The sequence below is a fragment of the Convolutriloba macropyga genome, chromosome 5, assembly GCF_964194025.1.
Source record: "Convolutriloba macropyga chromosome 5, txConMacr16.3, whole genome shotgun sequence".
In the NCBI taxonomy this organism is placed as follows: domain Eukaryota; kingdom Metazoa; phylum Xenacoelomorpha; order Acoela; family Convolutidae; genus Convolutriloba; species Convolutriloba macropyga.
Window position 1 is genome coordinate 43824783 of NC_134472.1, and position 21309 is coordinate 43846091.

Consider the following 21309-nt stretch of genomic DNA (forward strand, 5'->3'; position numbering starts at 1 on the left):
TGGTCAGCTGATTTAATTGGTAAGTCATCTCTAAGTAAATACAATAATAATTATAAGTTTATATTAACTGTTATAGATATATTCACAAAATATGCATGGGCTATTCCATTAAAGAATAAATCTGGTTTCTCTATAACTAATGGTTTTAAAACAATCCTATCAGAAGGTCTACAAGGTGGCTCTGAACATAGAAAACCAGAAAAGTTATGGGTAGATAGAAGTAGTGTTTTACAATAAAACATTTAAATTTTTACTTAAAGAATATGAAACAAAACTATTCTACTTAGTGATTTAAAGGCTGTATTCATAGAGAGATTTAATAGAACATTATTACACATAATAAATAAACCTATGTTCATCAATGGCGATGGTATTTGGGTAAATATTTTAAATGATGCTGTTGTAACATATAACAAATTCACTCAACAATTAATGACACCAGTTGACGCTTCTAATAATCCTGATAAAGTTAAATGCACTTTTAGTTTCAAGAATATTAAACCTAAACTTAAAGTTGGTGATTATGTTAGAAATGCAGATAAACGTAATATCTTCTCTAAGGGATACACTTCTAATTGGAATAGAGATTTGTTTAAAGTTAATGAAGTTCTAAAAACACAACCACCAACATATAAAATAGAATATATTAATGCAGAGATAATAGAAGGTAAATACTATGCACAGGAACTATTAAAATCCGAGTTTGACTTTGAATCTAATAATAAAGTTTTAGAATCATTAGACATATTTCTTACTGTAAACAAATAAAAAGATGACAAAAAATAGATTTAACCAAGCGAAACATCAATGGCGAAGCATGACCGGAGTTCCATTGGGGAACCCACTTCTCGGATCAACATCAACAAACAACTTAACACTAAGTAAGGCTCGTGGGTTATTCCTAGTAGATAATGATAATATTGATATGAAGGATACCTATAAAATTACAAATGTACATCCTCCGATAGATGAAAAAGATGTTGTTAATAAAGAGTATTGTGACAAACTTATTATCCTCTTCTAATAAAATAGACATTTTACGTAGAAACATAACTGAACTTATAAAAGGTGAATTTGATAAAGTCACAACTAAAACATTACAACTAAATGAAACACAAGTTAATGATGAACTAATTAATGAGTTTATTGATTCAACAAATGAAGTCACAAATACTGTTAAGTTTTGTAATAAAGTTGCTGCTGATACTATCTCTAAATAAAATCAATTAAAACAAGAATTTGATAATAATATGTTTAATCAGAATATCACTAACGTACAACTAGATGAAATGTTTAATACTGGGCTAAAAGAATTTAAAGAAGTTAATAAAAAGACTAATTCTTTTATAGATGAAGCCCTTTTAAAGAATAAAAGGACAATAGTACAATATATAATTGCTATACTTTTACGAAGTACGTTACTTGATAATAAAGAACAAGAAATTCTAGAGAAGCATTATGGTTTTAAACAAGAAGATAAAACGAAACAAATAGAAAGAATTTTTACTAATTAAAATAACCGAAACTATGACTGACCCAACAGCACCGAGTGAGAGATTACTATATACCAACTTGTCAACCGTTAATGAACAGTACATAAATGAAAAGATTCAAGCCAATAATAAATTTAATAACAACAGTAACATTATAAAAGATATTAGAAATTATTATGAAACTGAAACTAATAACTATAATAAGAAGTTAAGTAGATATAAGAATTATATTAACGTAGCTGAGATAACAGAAATATTATTATCATCTATAGCAACAACAACATAGTTGCATTAACAGGTATAGGATTACCTTATTCTATAACAACAGCTTTTGCTACAGCAACTGTTTGTGGTTCACTATCAAAAACAATTAATACTAAAATAAGAAATAAAATTATAAAGTATTCACAAATGTATATATTAAGTAAACAGTTAAGTGACAAGTTTAATAAACTGTATACTAAATCAATGGATGATAATAAAATAGATAATGATGAGTATAATGAATTAGTTAAGGTATATGAGGATTATAAGAAGAACAAGAAAAACAAGCTGAGTGTTTTTTTAAACTAGAGTTGTTAGTGTTTAGTTATAATAATGTATTTAGTAATAATAATATTAGTATTAATATTTATCATTTATCATAAACATAATATAAATATAATCATAACCATAATCATAAATAAAATATAATCATAAACATAAATATAAACATAATCATAAATTTAATCATGATTATAATCAAATAATTATCTCTTCTTAGTACCAAAGTATAACCCTCTTCCTTTTTGTACTACCTTTATACCTTCACCAGTAGTTGCAAATTTAATTAAATCAGGTGTGGCTGATAAAGCAGCTCTAGGGTTTCTACTTACGGCTGCACTTCCCATTTTACTTGCTATTTCTAATGCTCTTACTGTATTATTGGCCACCTTCTTTCCAAAGTTAACTGTAGCCCTACCAACACTTAAAGAAATCTTTCAATCCCTCTGCTTCTATTGTTGCATCACTAACAGTCATTGACTTATTTCTCTTACACTTAACACAATTACCCCTCAACATTTTAGTACCTTTTGAAGTAATAGCTTCACTTATATTATTGGTATCACTATAATGTCTGCCACCAACACAATATGAATTAGTTTTAAATTTCTGTAAAAGACTCATTTCTATATATAAAAAATAATGGAAGTTAAAAAGAATAATCCTTTTCGTTATTAAGCCTAAGTCTACGGGTTCCATCGCGAGCGAAGCTCGAAGCCTAAGGTTAGGCCCAAGGCTAAGATTAAGCTTGAAGCTATAGGCTTATCTCTAGAGATTAAAAAGAAACTAGACATTATTTATGCTAGGGGTTTTGTTAAGACAAGTAAGAAATAGTTATCAGGAACTGCTTCTCAGATAATTATATTTATCTACGAAGTAGCTTTGCTAATCAGGAACTGCTTCTCACATGTTTCACCATAACTATGACTAAAACTATAATTATGATATAGATGGTTGTAGTTTTAGTCATAATTATATATATAATTATGACTAAAACTACAACCATCTTATTACCATCACTATTCACACTAATAACCTTTCTAGTTAATACTAATGCATGACATATAACATCAGCAACTGCATCACTAAATTTAAAATTAAGTTGTATTGGTTGTGGACCTATATGATCATTTTGATATCTAGTATCAAATACATATATTCTATAACTACTTTTGAATGTTCTATGATTTATATATGGTTTTATATTATTTGGTAGCCCATTATAATCTTTGTTAAAGCTAACAATCTCTTTAAAAGCCTCATTATAATTATTGGTACCATAATTAATATTCATTCTATCCTCGGGATAAAACTCACTACCAATCTTACAATAACATTCAGTAACATTCATTATATCAAATGTACTTGCATCATGATTTTGTTCATTAACATTATTATTTTCAAAACCAACTATTATATATTGTGGTCTTTCCATCCCACTTTCCATACCAAGATCCAACAAGAAGTTAGTAGCATTGGACACTTTCTTATAAAATGTCTTTCTTTCATAATAGCTAAAGTCTACATTATTCTTTTTACTTAAACCCTTTTGCACAATAATTCTATTGTCATTACTAGGATCAATACTAGGCACACACCATGATATATCTCTAATTTCTATATTACCATCATTAGCAACTGCACCTGGATTAGCATTAACTCTAAATAGAGCTCTATCATTATTATTTCTTTTTAATATTAGTTTAAATCCTAAACCATATATAATCTTTTCTAAATCATTTACAAAACCAAATAGATCACTCATCTTAATCATCATATACATATGACCTCGTTGTGCAGCAATATGGTCACCTTTAAGTTGAATATCCCTATTGCCCTGATTTCTAACAAAACCACTCTCATATTCATCACCAATACTAGTTAATAACTTATACATCAATAGATTAGGATGACAATGATCTATATATTCAATAGTCCTACCACCACTAGTTTCAAGCTTAATTGAACTAAACAATGCCATCATACCATAATTAACTAATCTGATATTAGCATCATTAGCAAATACACCACCAGCATCATCTGATACAACAAACTCTAACTCTAGATATGAATCACGCAAATTTAAGTGATTCTCTTCTCTATTGAGTGTGATATTAATATTGGTATTAACCGTATTCATTGTTGCCAGATTATTTGGTTTATTTTATAACCTTACTTTTATGTATATCATTATTATAAACTAAGTTGTATCCAAATTAAAATCCATTTTTATAAGATAAAAAATGACTGATAGTTTAATCTTAAGAGAACTGCAAAATATACATGAAGCTTTAACTAAAACTAAAGAAGAGCATATTATTCATATATGATATCAAGGGTGAAACATGGTCAGATACCCGTATTTTAGCTATTATACCAGGAGCATATGAATTATTCGAAATAGCAGAATTAATATAAGAAGAAACTAATGGTAATGTTATAATAGAATCTGATAAGAATACAATGAAAAGTTTAATGGAAGTAAAACAAGGTGCAATTAACTTTGACATAGAAAATTCAATAGCCCAATTACTGGGCTTTAGAAAAATAGTATATGAACAAGGTAAATATACATCTCAGAAAATTGTTGATATTATGGGTTTTAGTACTATTAACATTCATTGTAATGTGATATCTGGTGTTAATGATAATGGGAATAACACACACATACTATATACTTTTACTCTAACAGAACCACCAGGCTATCTAATAAATATTATACCAACTAATATCTTATTAAAGATTTTCATATTAAAGATGAGCATGGAAGACCCTTGACTTTAATGGTGATGTATTAAGTTTTACTCTGCATCTGGTGTAGATATAAACTTAAACTAAACTACAAAACTCTCCGATCCCAATTAATTCTTAGTTTACCATTAATATTTTTATTTTTAGTTATATCAATGACAATATAATTATAAGGCTCTTTCCATACCTTATTACATATATTAGCAAAATCATTATAACTAAGTTCAACATTATTAAAGAAATCTTGATATATCGATGCTAGGACTTTACCTCTTTGTTCAAATAAAATAAATAGATTACAGTTCTCTCTAACACTCTGTCTATCCAGAGAGAACAGGTTTTGATTAAGATATATAATATTGCAATTATTATGTCTACCTCTACAAAAGTATTCATTAATAACTGGTTCTTTGGCTCTAACATCATCGAATATCATTAGTTTCTTTAAGTCTTTGGGTAGTTTATCAGGAGATGGTAAATCTTTCTATAATTGCTTTTGGGTTTATTCTTTCTAATCCATTGTATTGATCACCAGTAGGTCCAATGATGTATAGCTTATCAAAATATATACTAGCTAGAATTAGTTTCTTTAATAAGAATGTCTTACCACATTCACTAGGACCAGATATTATACATCTAAAGTTATCTAGGAATGTGGCTTCAGTAATTATATCATCATCATTTAGCCATGATTGTAGATCATCATTTATGTTTATAGAGATAGTATTAGTAGGACATTCTTTATTGTTGACTTTACCCTTTTGATAGGACTTCGTCCATCCGGGAACCGGTTCCGCCGATGTTTCACCATGTTTTTCATCGAATAGATATATAAAATTATTATTATCATTAACATTATCATTATCATTAACATTATCATTATCATTAACATTATCATTAACATTATTAGCAAAGCTACTTCGTAGATCATTAACATTATCCTTATAATTAACATTATCAATGACATTATCATTATGATTAACATTATCATTATTATTATATTTATCTTAAACATTATTAGCAAAGCTACTTCTTAGATCATTATCATTAACATTATTTTTATCATTAACATTACAACCTAAACAAAAACACTCATTATATATTCCTGGATATTTACATTGATTAACTAGAATATTCAAAGCACTTTTAATTCTAAATCCTCTATCAATAAGATAGATCATGTATAAACAATAAGCTCCACAATAAGATTCATCATATTGTTGTATTCTCTCATTAGAGCCTAGATCAACATATTCTTCTAAAAATAATGGTGGGGTCTCAACACCAAAACAAAACTATCAAAGTAATACACAGGACCACCTTCTCTTCTTATAACTAAAACCCAATGTGTACCATCAGTTGGATGTAGATTCACAATAATGTTGAAGTTAGGTTCCCCGATCGGTGAAGCCGTTTCACGGATACTATCTGGAGTCTCATCTCTCATTACTATTTCAATTAATGTTAGACTTATATCTTTACCTATATCTTTTATTCTGATATCACTCATAGCATTATTATCAATATTAAATTTATTATTGAATTCCTCAAAAATTAGTATAAGCTTTTTTATATAATAAATTTTATATATAAAAATGGATAAAGGCGGTATACTTTTTTTTCTTATTATTATAATTGGAATTTGTTATATAATATATGATTCAATACCAATTAAACATACAAAACCAGAAGAAAGCTTTGGTGGATTTATGAATTGGAGTCTAGTTAGATTTGAATATGAAAAGTCACCATTACATACTATTGTTTATGGTGGAACTGGTACAGGTAAAACATATTTTATTCGACAATATTTAAAATTATACTCAGTCCAAGACCAAAACCAAGACCAAAACCAAGACCAAGCTAAAAATATAATGTGTAAAGATGACAGAGACTGGATAGATCCTGACTCTAATAAGTTTTATACTGGGTTTAAAAAATGTGATATAAATATGATCACAAAAAATAATATGCAAAAATTTCAAAATTGTGTAATAGTACTTGATGATATGGGTGATAGGTTAAATAAGGATATAGCTTATTATTTTACTGAAGGAAGACATTATAATATTCAAATGATTGTAATGTGTCATAATCCAGCTCAAATAATTAATACAGCAAGAATGAGTTGTGATACTATTTATTTAACAACTTATAATGGACCTGATCTATTTAAAAACTTTAATGAGATATATAAATGTGAACATGACTTTAGTAAAAATAATTAGTGAGTTAAATAGTAACCATTATAATCGTACAGATGGAATGTCAGATAAACTTCGTTATGGTATAATTAAATATAATAAGAAGGAAAATACTTTTATTATTATTAATAGTAATAGAACAATGATATATGATTCAAGAGTTGGTTTCCTTGATTTAAAAGCTCTTAGTTTTAAAGATGAATTAGAAAGAGAAGATATAAATAAACTTATAGCATATATGAAACCACTCATGATAAATGCAACAGATAGAAATACCATTAATCATGATAACTATATATTCTATTTTGATAAACTTCTTAAATTAAATAATAATAAAATACAGAATGATGTTTTATCAAAAGAGATGATTATGGGAAAGGGTATAAAAAGTTTATCAACTATTGGTGGAATTATAAGCTCAGGTTTAATTATATTTAGTTATATTTATCCCGATATAATATCAAGAAATGCTGGGAGTGTAGCAATGGGAGCAAGCACAATGTTGAGTAGAGTAAATACATTAGTTAACGTTGGATATGGAGAAAAGTTGGATAATGATCTGCGAACAGACTCCGTCTGTGGTTATCCAACGGACGAAGTCCGTGGCAAGCCAAGTGGTTATACCAATGGTGAAACATGGGCAAAGCCCAATCTGCGAAGCAGTTTCACTGATCTAGGAAGTAGCTTGGAGAACCACGAGCAAAGCCCGTTCACTAATCTACGAAATACAATACAAGAAGAATATATAAATCAGTGTAGCTGTGACTTCGTCAATGAAGAGATGGGAATTTTGAATAGAAAGGGAGGAAAGTTTTTAACCAGACTATATGGAAATAATGAAGAATTTAGAGAAGAGATTATAAATTTTGTTGGAGATAAAAGAGAATTAGATCTTGAATTGATTTTAGATAAGAGATGTAAAACTAATACACTCAATGCGTTAGGAAATAAATATTTAGCAGAGTGTATCACATCTAAAGATAATACTAAAGATTTAATTGAAATCATGGTTAAATATTACCCCGCGAAATGATTAGGTAAATATTAAAGTTTACCCTATTATAAATGCTTTTGAAATGTTCAGAGTGTAACTATAAATATGGAAACATTGCTGTTTTAAAATATCATTATGAATCATGTCATAAAGATAAAACTGATAAATGCATGTGTGGTAATATAATACTAAGTGGTATTTGTGCTAATAATTTTTCTCCATGGGGTTGTTCTTTAAAAAATGAATCTAGTACTAGTTCTAGCTCTGGTTCTGGTTTTAGTTCTATCTCTGATTCTAACTCTAATTCAGACCCTAAGCTTAACCCCAACCCTAACCTTAACCCTAACCATAACCCTAACCTTAACCCAGAAGTCTTAATTAGAAGTTGTAATAAATGTAATTATGTAAAACCACTAACTGATTTTGTTGAGAGTAAGTATACATGTAGAAGTTGTACTTCAGCTAAAGTTAATTTTCCATATTGTACTTCTGTTGTTAGATATGATGGAATACGGGCTCATGTAAAGAAACAACATCCAGATGTAGAATTAACTAGAGGATTTAGTAGAAATCTGAGTGAGAAAACAATTAATCCTAGTTGGCAAAGCAAGACTGTAAGTCCTTTAGTTATTAGCCAAACTGAGGAAAGTTGTTGGTGTAACAAGACCGAAGGTCCTTCGTGTAAATATTATAATTTTGTATCATTTCTTATTAATAATGGGTTAAATATTGTAAAAGTAAAAGAAAATATAAATTTATTGAAGAGTATAGATAATTTGAAATAAAAGTATTAAAAAATTTAAAAAATATCAAAAAAGAGGGAATCACTCTTTAAGAGCAAAAAAGAGCGATCTTTCTACTGGGGGATCACCCCGAATAAGAGTGAATCGCTCTTAAAGAGTGAAATGTAAATTTTGCTTTGATTTTTTTTATTTTTTATTTTATTTTTTAATAATAATTGATTTTTTGATTGAATTTAGAGCTAATATATAGTAGTAGATAAAACAAGGGAATCAACAACAGTAAAATTTGGCCCGATTCGACATGCGCGATTAGCGTTAGGAGAAAGGAACAAATTTTACTGGTGGTTGATTCCCTTGTTTTATCTACTGCTGTGTGGTCGTGTTGGACTGATGGTATCAAGTCAGCCAATTAGCTACCTCTACTGGTCTTTCGCACAAGTCAATCACGTTTAGGTCCGTAGTGTTCTTACCGCAGTTAAAAATGTGATTTACGTCATGCGGTGCTACTTCACATTTGGGATAGCGGTTATCAACATTGCTACAAATACTACTCGAGTAACTCGCGATGCAGCGAGTTCCGGCGTAAGTCCACAGGACCCTCCACTTCTCTGCCCCCACAATCATTAGACTTTCATGGGGGATGACTTAAATGGTTTCCCACGCGCCCCAGTATTTTGTCGGGATGAGCCATGACCATGCGAACAACTTTAGGTCAGCTAGTTTTACAGGTGGTCGCAACTCCCCACACATGAACGGTTCAGGGACATATAACGTAAACTCTTACTTTTTATCCGTGGCAGTCGATTCCACAAGTTCAGACATCGGAGCTACGACCCACAACAGATTCAAGTTTAGCCCGAAAGAACAACGGTTTCTACATCCACCTCGTAAAGATACTTGGTTGTTTTAGCTATTCCGAGGAATAGGGACAGGGAGTTGTTTGCCGTGTTTTTGGTGCATAGGAGCCCACAGTAGCTTGCTCAACTATCAGGTTCACTAAATAGCTTTCTCTTGTAGCCTATTGCCCTTACACCGATGCGAAGACCTTCAATGCGGACTATTAATGCATGGCTACTGCCTCTATCCCGTGCTACAGTTGAATTTCTTCACTTTGACATTCAGGGCACTGGGCAGAAATCGCATACCATCTTCACAGTTTTACCAGCCATCAAAATTATTTGTTTTAATTAAACAGCTGTTCACATGAAAGCCTTTCCCTGCAAAAATATTGCAAGTCAAGTAGACCTCTCTTACCATTTAGTACTCAACGAAAAGAGCAGCACAAGAGGAGCTGTTTCTTGTAAAAGCTCCCCGGATTTCAATCTCGCCAGCACATGCATAGCAATGAATATCAACTGATGCACGGAGTACGCATTAAACTCAGACCATTTACGGATAGTAAATCCATCACATGTGACCTCATCACACACAACACCTCAAAATACTTCCATCTACTTCGCAAAGCTGACTGGGCAAGTTTTAACATTGAACTGAAACTAAAGAAACAAAGGACAGCAAATGTCCACAATGCGGAAAAGACCTTGCTGAAAGCCATCAATGCCGCGGCTGGCAGACATATACCACAAGGAAGAATTAAAACAATGTTTGCTAATTTTTCCAGCGAAGCCTAAAAGCTTTCTGAAAAGAGATGAAATTAAAAAAAAAAACATCCAGGGGGCCACAATGACACAACTAAGTCATGAAATAAACAAAATTGTTCAAAGTCAAAAGCGCAAAAAAATCGAGTTTTTACAAACACTTACCGAGGTAACTGCTCTAAACTTTGGTAGCTTAGTTTGTAATGTGTAGTAAATAGGAACTGCTGGTAATATTCAAGGTGAAACGGTCATGTGTGAATTTTTGATCCAATTGGTTGCCAGTTATTTGAGAACAATTTGCTTGACGTTCGGTTGCGTTTTTTGTCTGAAAACTGAATGCGAACCGAAAATTTATGAAAGTCCTGTAATAGTGGCCTGAAGCTCAATTTGAGAACATTGTTTGATTGATCATTGTTTTGGGCATGTTCTATTTTTTTCCGGTTTTTACTTTTATCTTAGTCCCATTTTTCTTGCTATGAGGCGATTATCATCAACGACCATTTAATAGGATAGTTCTTGCGAACACATTGATCGGGCTTGCGGTACTATACACTGGGTTCTATACAGTTTGGCCCTGTTCTTTTTAACAGCAGCAAACGATAGCTTGCGATGGATTACCACTCGAAGAGGTGTAATGGTTTTATCTGGGTTTTTAAACTTAGTACTATTTGATGAGTCGGGCGTTCTGACGGAAAAGCGAACGTGAGTAAAATTGGCATGTAAACTAATTTTTTCGGTTGAACATTTTTTTGCAATGAGTTGCTTTAGAAAAACTTGTGACTGCGCTGAGTAGAGCTAACGTGTGAACTAATATTTTCTCATTGAGAACTTTTTTGTACACCCGCTACATTGAGTGAATGACTCTGAGTGAATGACTCTGAAAAGTGTTTTTGAGAAATTAGCGCATATTGATAACCCTTTCTGGCCGTTTTTTCGTTATATTGTCTGAACTGTTTTTGCTTGTTGTTTGTTTTTTGTGTGTGGATTTATTATTTGACTGATGCTGCATCAGTAGGTACATCTCTGGTGGATTGATATTTCAATGCACCAAATAATCATTTCCTAATAATCAGTTTAAATTGCACAACTGGCTCATATTTCTCATTTTTTAAGTTACTTTTGGTTCTGATTTTTCTTTTACTTTTTCATATATGAGGGAAATTTTTTGCAATGAGTATATGACAACTTACCCTTGAATAACATTGTTTTTATACTTCCAAATAACTGTAGAATATTTTAGAATTTTTATCATAATGCTCTTTGTTTTTTAGAATAATGCTTTTTGGAATAATGCTTTAATGCTTTTTGTAGAATAATGCTTCTTGTTTTGTCAGGATTTTAATTTTCACAGTATTGATAATTTATTGTTTGGTGGTAGCATATTGTAATTCGAAGATTGCAATTTTATCAGTATTTTTACATTTTAGGCAAATTATTTCAAAGACATCTTTTAATTCTGTTGCCAATCTTTTATTTGGACAGAAGGATGTTTTTTAAATTTTACTGAACAGTGAAATGTACTTTTTTCCTACTGAAATTTGAATAATGTTTTATCAAACGAAGTCCTGTGGTCTTTTCAATGCGATTTTTTGCTTGACCGATTTTTATTCTGACTGTTCGTCCTCAAAAAATGGATAAACACGTAACGTCTGGAGGGTATTAAGTTCTCCTAGAGCTTTACCCCTTACTGTTTCGACTTCCAAACTGTTTTGAGAGAATTTAAGGTTTGCTCTGGAGGATTTTGTTCTTTCAATGTCAGCTCTTGAGTGACTTTTTTACGCTTCGCTCGTACATTTTTCGTGACATAATTTGCTTTTATTCAGAAATTTGGTCTGTTGCTAAAACAAAACCGATTGTAAGATAAGCTAACACAAGACCCTGATAACCGAAGGGTTAATGTTTTCTGTCTATCAATCCGGAGGGCCAGTTTTCGAATTCGTCTTTGATCAGATATTTTTGCACCATAAAAATAGGCTACAGCCGCTTCTGAATGAATTTGCCCTGCCTTTCTTTCGAGCAGCATTTGTCGGGACGTTAGTTGATTTACGTAGCAATGTGTCTGTAGCTTCCACATTCTAGATTTTGAAACCGTTGTATTTCTCGGATACATGTACAGAAATTAACATCAATCAGAGATTAATTTGCTCTGCCCGCCTTAATTTGTTTAGACATTTCTAAAGGTTTTTTTTGAACTTCATTTCAATAAATTTAATCCGGCTCTAGAGCTTGCTGGAATTAGTTTTATATTTTTTGGCCAATTTATTAAACTCTGATTTAAGAGGTTTTTGTTTTCTGTGAATTTTCTTGGGGCTATATTTAAATTATTGATAGCCTTCGTCAGCCTCTCAACGGCTATTATTTAGGCGGTCTCATTTTTTAATTGGCTTTACCTTTTGATCACGTTTTTCGTTTTACATAAGTCATGATTTTCACGTTTGACTTCTGCCTTACTTCAATCACTGTTTCACCTGAATGGATTTTAAATTCTTTCACGCATTGAATTACGCAATGTGGTGAATACTGTCAAAGTCAAATGATCAAAATCAAAAGAGACGGGATAAACGGATAAAGCCCGGTCAATAAGTCATTGAGGTTATCAAAGTTCATTAGAGTGTTTGCTTGCTGAGATTGGTATTACGCTTATTCGGTTTCAGTTTCTATGCTGAATTAAGTATAGTTTTAGAATCTAAGTGAAACTGCACGTCAAATTGGAATTTTGACGCTGAAAAAAAAAACAGAAAATGTCGGTCAATTTCTTTTTTTGTCTTTTTCGGTTTCAATCCCTATATGGATTAAGCGCGTCAACGGAGGCCATTTTGCGGCAATCTGCTGGCTATGTTAAAAAATTTTTTTGGTTTTGAATTTATTGTTCTTAGTTTTCTCCCCAGATGAATTTGATTTTTGCTGTAGTTAAAATTCCATATAAGAAAAAAATTGAAACGAGAGAAGTGTTTGTTATATTCTTTTGAACTGCTGGGACGCCACAACGATGAGTTGTTTGATTTCTAGCGACCCAAATGTTTGTTTAAGTTTTTAACAAATTGGCTCAGTTTCTATGAATGATTTCTCCCTTATGCTTCCCTAAGTGTCTCTAAAGTTGCAGAGTTAATTGAAGGTTTCTGAACGTTTGGGACCAGTTACTATTGGCGCATTCAACTATTGGTTTAAACTATTGGCAGGTTCAATTTTTGAGGCTAATAATCTTTGTCCATCTTAAAAATTTTTGATATTTTTAACTCTATCTGATCGTTTCTAGTTTAAAAATGAGCAGTAATATCTAATTTTCTAAATTTGGACTACTTTTAATTAAGCATCTGTATTTCACCCTGAGGTTTTAATTGAGGTTTCAATTTTTTAAGCTATTTTCAGGTTTTCTGGGCTATATTTAGACTTATCCAACTATTTTCGCTGATTTTTGTCATTAAATCTAAATTGGCTGTATTTGAGCAAATTATATGGCTACTGAACATAAAATTTCTGAATTGATTCTGCGTTCTTTTGTATTCTGAGGCAATATCGGGGTTTGAAAGTCCTTGTCAAATTTTTGGAAAAATCGGCCAGTTTTGTCGAAATCGACATTATTAAGTTTGCCGAAATTAGTATTTTTAGTTGAATTGTCCGAAAAATGGCTGGAAACAGAGGATTAAATTGGCTCTGATCACCCCCATTTTTGAGTCCAACGTTTATGTAATTGATAAGTAACTTGGTTTTTAGGCTGAATTCTTGTGAATTTGCGTAATGTCATGTTGGTAAACAAAAAACAAAACAACGGCTGTCCAAGTCCCCTACTTTATTTCTTGTATTTTCCCTGGCAAAAAAGTAGGGGTTATTGTACTCGTCTAGAAAAGCGCAGAAAGCGAACAATTTTCCGCCCCTCCCATTAGTTCGATTCATGTTTTAAAAGAGCCCGCAGCTAATTGTAATTATTCGGTGCCCCAAAAATTTGAATTTAAAGTCTAATATTTGGCCTAAAGAACAATGAGAGAGCCATGATCACAATTTTGTTGCGATCAATTCATAGTCTAGTGGAATTGACGCAATATGACGGAAGCAACATTTTCCCACATTTTAGCATTTCAATTTTATGCCAAACCGTTTATTGGTCGGTTTTTTTACAAGAATCTCAAAACCCAACGGCTGGAGGACCATGCCATTTTAAGTTTTAATGACTAGTGAGTTTTTTAATCATTCGTGGAATTAAGTTTTTGATCATACGTGACATACTCTCAGAAATGACTTTCCTCACTTTCACAATTAACTTTCTATTACTTTAATTCAAGGAGATAAGGTCAACTGAGTGTGTTACTCTTATTTAAGGTTAATTGAGAGCAGCAAATAGAAGCCGCTATAAATTGTACAGCAAATCTACGCTGCTACCGCCTCTATTTTCTGGCAATTTGTCAGCTACGCTTAAATGATTTTTGACTGAATCTATCATCTAACCATCTGACTTTCCATACTCAAAAACAAGATAGCAGTTAAAGCTCGGAGGATATTAAGCCCTTGCGCAACATTTAGTTGCTGAGAACCTAACTAGTCTCTAATGGTACGATTCAGCGAAAGTTAATAAGACACAATTGAATGGTCTCAAGTGAAGTGTAATTTTCGTGTTTTTTTTAACCCCTCTCCATATATAATCCCTAGCTACTACCGAAAGCAGGCATTCGCCAGTCGGCAATTCGCGAGCCGTTAGTCGGATGCCTTAAAGTTTCCTGCAATTGAGCTTTTTTTGATAAAGAATAACACCATATTGAATAACACCATTTCATCGATGTCAAAAATTAGGGAAATCAGCCAGTTGGTTTCTATTTTAAAAATGAGCAGTAATATCTAATTTTCAAAATTTGGACTACTTCTAATTAAGCATCTGTATTTCACCCTGAGGTTTTTATTGAGGTTTCAATTTTTTAAGCTATTTTCAGGTTTTCTGTGCTATTTTTAGACTTTTTCAGCTATTTCCGCTGATTTTTGTCATTCAATCTAAATTGGCTGTATTTGAACAAATTATATGAATACTGAGCATAAAATTTTTGAATTGATTCTGCGTTCTTTTGTATTCTGAGGCAATATCGGGGTTGAAAGGCTTTGTCGAATTTTTGGAAAAATCGGCCAGTTTTGTCAAAATCGACATTTTTAAGTTTGCCGAAATTAGTATTTTTAGTTGAATTGTCCGAAAAATGGCTGGAAACAGAGGATTAAATTGGCTTTGATCACCCTCATTTTTGAGTCCAACGTTTATGTTATTGATAAGTAAGTTGGTTTTTAGGCTGAATTCTTGTGAATTTGCGTAATGTCATGTTGGTAAACAAAAAACAAAACAACGGCTGTCCAAGTCCCCTGCTTTATTTCTTGTATTTTCCCCGGCAAAAAGTAGGGGTTATTGTACTCGTCTAGAAAACCGCAGAAAGCGAACAATTTTCCGCCCCCCCCCCCCATTATTTCGATTCTTGTTTCAAAAGAGCCAGCAGCTAATTGTAATTATTCGGTGCCCCAAAAATTTGCATTTAAAGTCTAATATTTGGCCTAAAGAACAATGAGAGAGCCATGATCACAATTTTGTTGCGATCAATTCATAGTCTAGTGGAATTTTCCCACATTTTAGCAAATTCGAATTTTTTGGTGCCCCAAAAATTTGAATTTAAAGTTTATGCCAAACCGTTTATTGGTCGTTTTTTTTTACAAGAATCTCAGAACCTAACGGCTGGAGGACCATGCCATTATAAGTTATCTTCGAAATATGCACTCTTAGAGCCAGTAAAGTTGCTTCATTTCAGAAAAGCAAAAAACTAGTATTTAAATTTTCGCCACCCCAGTGCTTAATATTTTCTACTCAATATAACACAAAGGCGCTGCTCAAGGTTGTCGCATCTTACCCAAGACATTTAAAGATACAAGAAGTTTTTGATTTTTTTTGTTGTGATTTTTCCCACAAAAAACCTACCTACAGTGTTTTTTCGTCTCACTTTTTCAGATTGTTTTACACGTTTTTGAGTTTTAGTTCTTGATTTTTTCGTGAATGCTCTCATTCAGTTTTAGGTCTAAAAGTCAGATCAACAGTTCCCGAAAATTGTATTTTTTCCATTTTAAAAAAATCGTACAGCTTAAGTAAGACACAATTGACCCCGATTAGTGTTTGAGATCAATTATACCGACCGGTTTGATAATAGCTTTCAACTGTTTGCGCAGTGAAAATGATAAAAACTACATTTTTTGATGTTTTTTCAATAATTTTTATTAATTATTTGTTTTCTCCCACCGCTTAGTATGCATTTTTGTATCTTGCCTGCTTAGCAATAGATTTTACTATGCTCAGTGCTAAAAATTGGTAACATCCGTTTCCGAGCTAAAGAATGGTAATAATTTCTTAAAAATGCATTTTATTGAAAAATTTAACTGAAATTTTTCTGATTTTGTAGTACCCTCCAAAATAAGAATTTTTTATCCCGTCTTTTTACATGTGGACAATGTTTGCGCAACGTACAAAAACTGGGGATCAAATTTTTAGAGGTAAAAATTGCAAAGGTCTTGCAATATTTAAATCTTGTGTTAGAAAGAATGTTAAGAATCTTAAGCTTTCCAAAGCCAAAGGCCAACAGCTAATTCTTAGAATTTAAAATTGTGTTAAAATTGGGAAACCTTTCTTTATGCATTCGTTCTAAACATAAGCAGAGCTCGAAGAACAACGAGCAGTTCGGCCGACACGTTGAAAACTATTGGAATAGGCCTGTTTTTTTTACGAAAACGAGCGGACCAAAAACTGCAGCAACGATACCAACATGACACAGATGTTACTCTAAACTTAGCAAGCCAGTTGCTACTAGTTTGTGTTTTTGTTTATATTGTGTGCTTTAATTCTTCAATATGGATTAAATTCTGGGGTTGTGGATGTCAACTTTAATCGAGTTGAGTATCCAAAATGCTCTATTCTTGCTATTGTATTTCAGCTGATTTGGACCAACTGTACTCGGCATTGAAGTGCAAGTGTGATAAGGGCCACATAACGAGGGACGATGCATCAGCATTAGCGTCCAGCAGTAACAGGAGTAGCTACTCCATGACAGATCCAGACGGAGACGGGGGTTCATCTGAGCCCTTCCAGATAGTGTCCTCGGGCGGGAAGAGAGGCGGCAGTGGACACAAAAAGAGAGGAGGGGTAGGATTGCAACATGGTGGCAATATGTCTGCTGGGGGTAGAAGTGGAGTGGCAGCCAAGATTAATCACAATAACCAAGGTTAATAACTAAATGCTTATGGACACAAAATTGTAGTACAGTATAAAATCAGGTTGCAGTTTTTAGCTGCAGTTTATAACCTAGTTCCGTCGGTGTATTATTCCCGCTCATATCAGGCTTAGCTTAGTACGCTTCTTTTGAGACTGTTGAAAATATTCGCGAGCCTATCATTTTAAGCTAACCAAGAAGTTTCCAGCCCGTCAATTCTTCCGTTACATTCAATTGGATGGCACCGTTGCGCTAATGCGAGAGTCTGTCATACTGCTCATCGCGACACTTCTAGGCACGCGTTTTTACAAGTAAAAATGAAAATGATCTGAGTTATTCTTTGAGCTTGGCGTCAACCCCTCCACATCATTGCACGCGTAGCGCCTCGCCCATGCTCAGTTCACCCCCTCATGCTCGCCACCCTCAATTAAGCTAGAATTAGCTTCATGCAGCCACAGATAGCTACTGACGAAGGCAACCGCTCGCCACTCGTTTGACAGCAATTCGCCCGAAGTTAGCTGGTTATGTTAACGATTTCAGCGCAGCCGAAGCAGATCTCTCGAATACGAAATTCGCTGTCTGCCTCTGACATGTCCACAACTGCGAGTGGTGGAGTGGGTGGTACCTCTGGGCAGTCTGGTGGAGGTGGTGGGAATACTGCAGCTTCATCACCAGGTACCATCATCATTCTTTTTCTTACAAAACTGATTTTTAAATTTTCTTAGCTGCATTTAAACTTTGCTTTTTGTGACCTTTGATTGATTTTGTGACTTTTTGTCATATTAAGATGTTAGATTCTGGCTAAGAACTTTTTTTTCTAATTTTATTGATTTTTAATAGCCGCACAGCGATAGCTGGGGATATTATTGGCCTTCTTTTGGTTTTTTTTACGAGTCGAAGAGGAGTACTGGTTTTCTTAAGGTTTTTTTTTACCGGAAGTACTATTCGTTCAGACGCTGTTTTGACTTTAAAGCGAAAGTGAGAAAAATTGCCGTGTGAACTAATTATTTTTTCTGAGCGAGAGAAGTTTTTTGATCATGCGCTGCGTTTAGTGAATGACTTTTTGACTTTTGTGATACTGGAGCTTACAGTATCTAGAAACTTTGTAACCAAGTACTAATCTATCTACCTATAAACACTCTATGCATATGCTATTTAATTACTGTCTTTGTAAATATATACCAATTGGTGTTAGTTGCTCTTTTGCAGCAACCTGTTTCGTTAAACATAGAAATGTGTTATTCACACATTAAGAAAGTGCTGACGATAAACTATAGCGATAGAAAACAGTCGCATCGTGGCCAATTGAGTATTACTGCACTATAGTGTTTTATTCCTATAAGAATAGATTATTCCTATGAGTCAAGAACTAGATAGATCATCCACATCCACAACTTTACATAACACAGCAGAAATAGATAACCAACTGGTTTGGTCGAACCCAGTTAGGACTACATTAAACCCACAGATTACTAGACAACTCGCATACTCAAACATCGTTTTTGACATGGCGCAGTCAGCAAAAACTCCATTAGGAGTAAACCCATTCTGGGAATCCGGCGCAACACCACCCATAGAATGGAGACAATGGTTCTCAACACTAAAAATGGCGAAAATGGCACGTGACAGCATTGAAGTAGATAAGTTACTCAAATTGAAACCACAACCCACAGACTTATTCTACCCTACACTACCAACATACGAAGAAGACTTCGAAGGAGAGACAGAAGACGAGGCAAGAAATAGAGAACAGAGGAACGAAAGAAGGAGAGTTGATTTTGAAAATGAATGCAAGGTAATAGAGCGAAAAGGAGCAATGGTTGACAGAATACCGTGGGATGAAGCAGACACGAAAGTAAAAAGCCTGATATATCTATCACTTGGAGCGGAAGCAAGAAGAACATACCACCAGAAAAATCCACACACACGAATAGAAAAATGCACCACAAATGAACTCGCACACGAACTCAACATTACATTCACTATCCCACGAAACACCACATTTGACAGATTTAAATTCTTCAAATCCTTGCAACAATCACATGAATCACTCGGGACATTTTACAGCAGAATAAGGGAAGCAGGAGCGCTATGCAAATTCAAAGACTTAGAGGAAGATTTGGTAAAGGACCTTTTCATTTCAAACATGACCAACACATCAATCCAAATGGACTTGTTATCAGAAGTATGAACACCACAACAAGTACTCAACTTCGCAATCAACAGAGAAAGAGGCCAGGCAAACCAGCAGGAAATTCTGAGAGCACACTCTAGCAGCACCAACTGGTCACAAGTATCATACATCAGAAACAAACCAAGAACACCTTTCACTCAACGCCCACCACAACAACCAATATTACCAACTCCAACAACTGGTAAAATAGAACCCTGCTACAAATGTCACCCATTTATAAAAAATCACTTAAACATGTGCAAAGCCCAAAATTTCACTTGCAAAATTTGCAAAAAGATCGGTCACTTTACATCAATGTGCAAAGCCCCAATGCCAGAACGAAGAAACACAACGTATAGACAGGACTTCAGGAAAAACACACAACAACAACAAACAACACCACAAACGAGAAGAGTGAGACATGTGAAAGAACAGGATATTTGCGAGGAGGAACAAGAAACAGAAGAAGAAACAGTCGATGCAGAAGCCGCTCTATACATAAAGGAACTTATGGAAGACTGGTCGTCAGTTAACACAATAAGATCTGTGGAAGTGAAGAAAATAAACACCTTATCAGTTAATAAAACAACTGGAGGAGAATGTTGGGTCAAAACAAACGGAAAAAAAACGGAAGTGGATTGGCTAGCAGACACAGGTTCACCTCGCTCATTTTTAGAATACACAAAAGCAAAAGAAATCACAAAACAAAACAAAGAAAGCAAAATAACAATGTTCGACGAGAAATCAAGATACAAATGTTTCAACAACCAGGATATAAAGATCTTAGGAGTGTTGCACATCACACTTAAGTCGGGGGCATGGACAGCAAAAAACTGTAGAATACTCCTGGTCAAACATCTACCACAACCAGTTATGGGGAGAGATATTCTACAACAACTGGGAATAGTTCTCACAGCTACAAAACCAACTGGTAAGATAATCAACTTAGTATCAGACACATCGACAGAACAAAACATAATAAAATGGATATTCAAAAAGTACCCACATCTATGCACAAGACTAGGACGTTCAAAAAACCATGTGGCAAAATCAACATTCAAAGAAAACTTCACACCAACACAACACAAAGGTAGAAGAGTTCCACTACACCTATTAGAAAGGGTAGAACAAGAACTAGAAAAACTAATCGAAGATAAACAAATCATGAGATTAGAAAAGTGTTCCGATGAATACTTCATAAGCCCCGTAGTAATTACGGTGAAAAAGGACAAAAGCGTTAAAATTGCACTCGACTCTAAGGAATTAAATGACGCAATACACAAAAACAAATATCAAATGCAAAGCATCGACCATTTAATAGACGCAGTTGCAAACTACATCTCCGAACGGAGCACAGAACAAGGAACATTTTACTTCTCGAAAATAGATTTGAAATACGCCTACAGCCAAATACCATTAGATCCACAACTACAAAAACATTGTAATTTCAATATATTAGGAGGAAAAGCAACAGGCACATACAGATTCTTAAATGGATTTTATGGACTAACAGATCTGCCAGCAACATTCCAAAAAACCATTGACGTAACACTTAGAAACTGTCATAACAAATTCGCGTTCCTAGATGAC

At 33.3% G+C, this 21309-nt stretch overlaps 1 protein-coding gene across 1 annotated transcript in view; it reads left to right on the forward strand.

Moving 5' to 3' along the window:
* LOC142340022 (uncharacterized) overlaps nt 1-21309 on the forward strand; it is a 133229-nt gene that overhangs the window by 21783 nt on the left and 90137 nt on the right. The window contains exons 4-5 of the mRNA XM_075390420.1: nt 17271-17558; nt 18087-18221. Coding sequence (XP_075246535.1) covers nt 17271-17558; nt 18087-18221 — 423 coding nt within the window. The remainder of the gene's footprint in view (nt 1-17270; nt 17559-18086; nt 18222-21309) is intronic.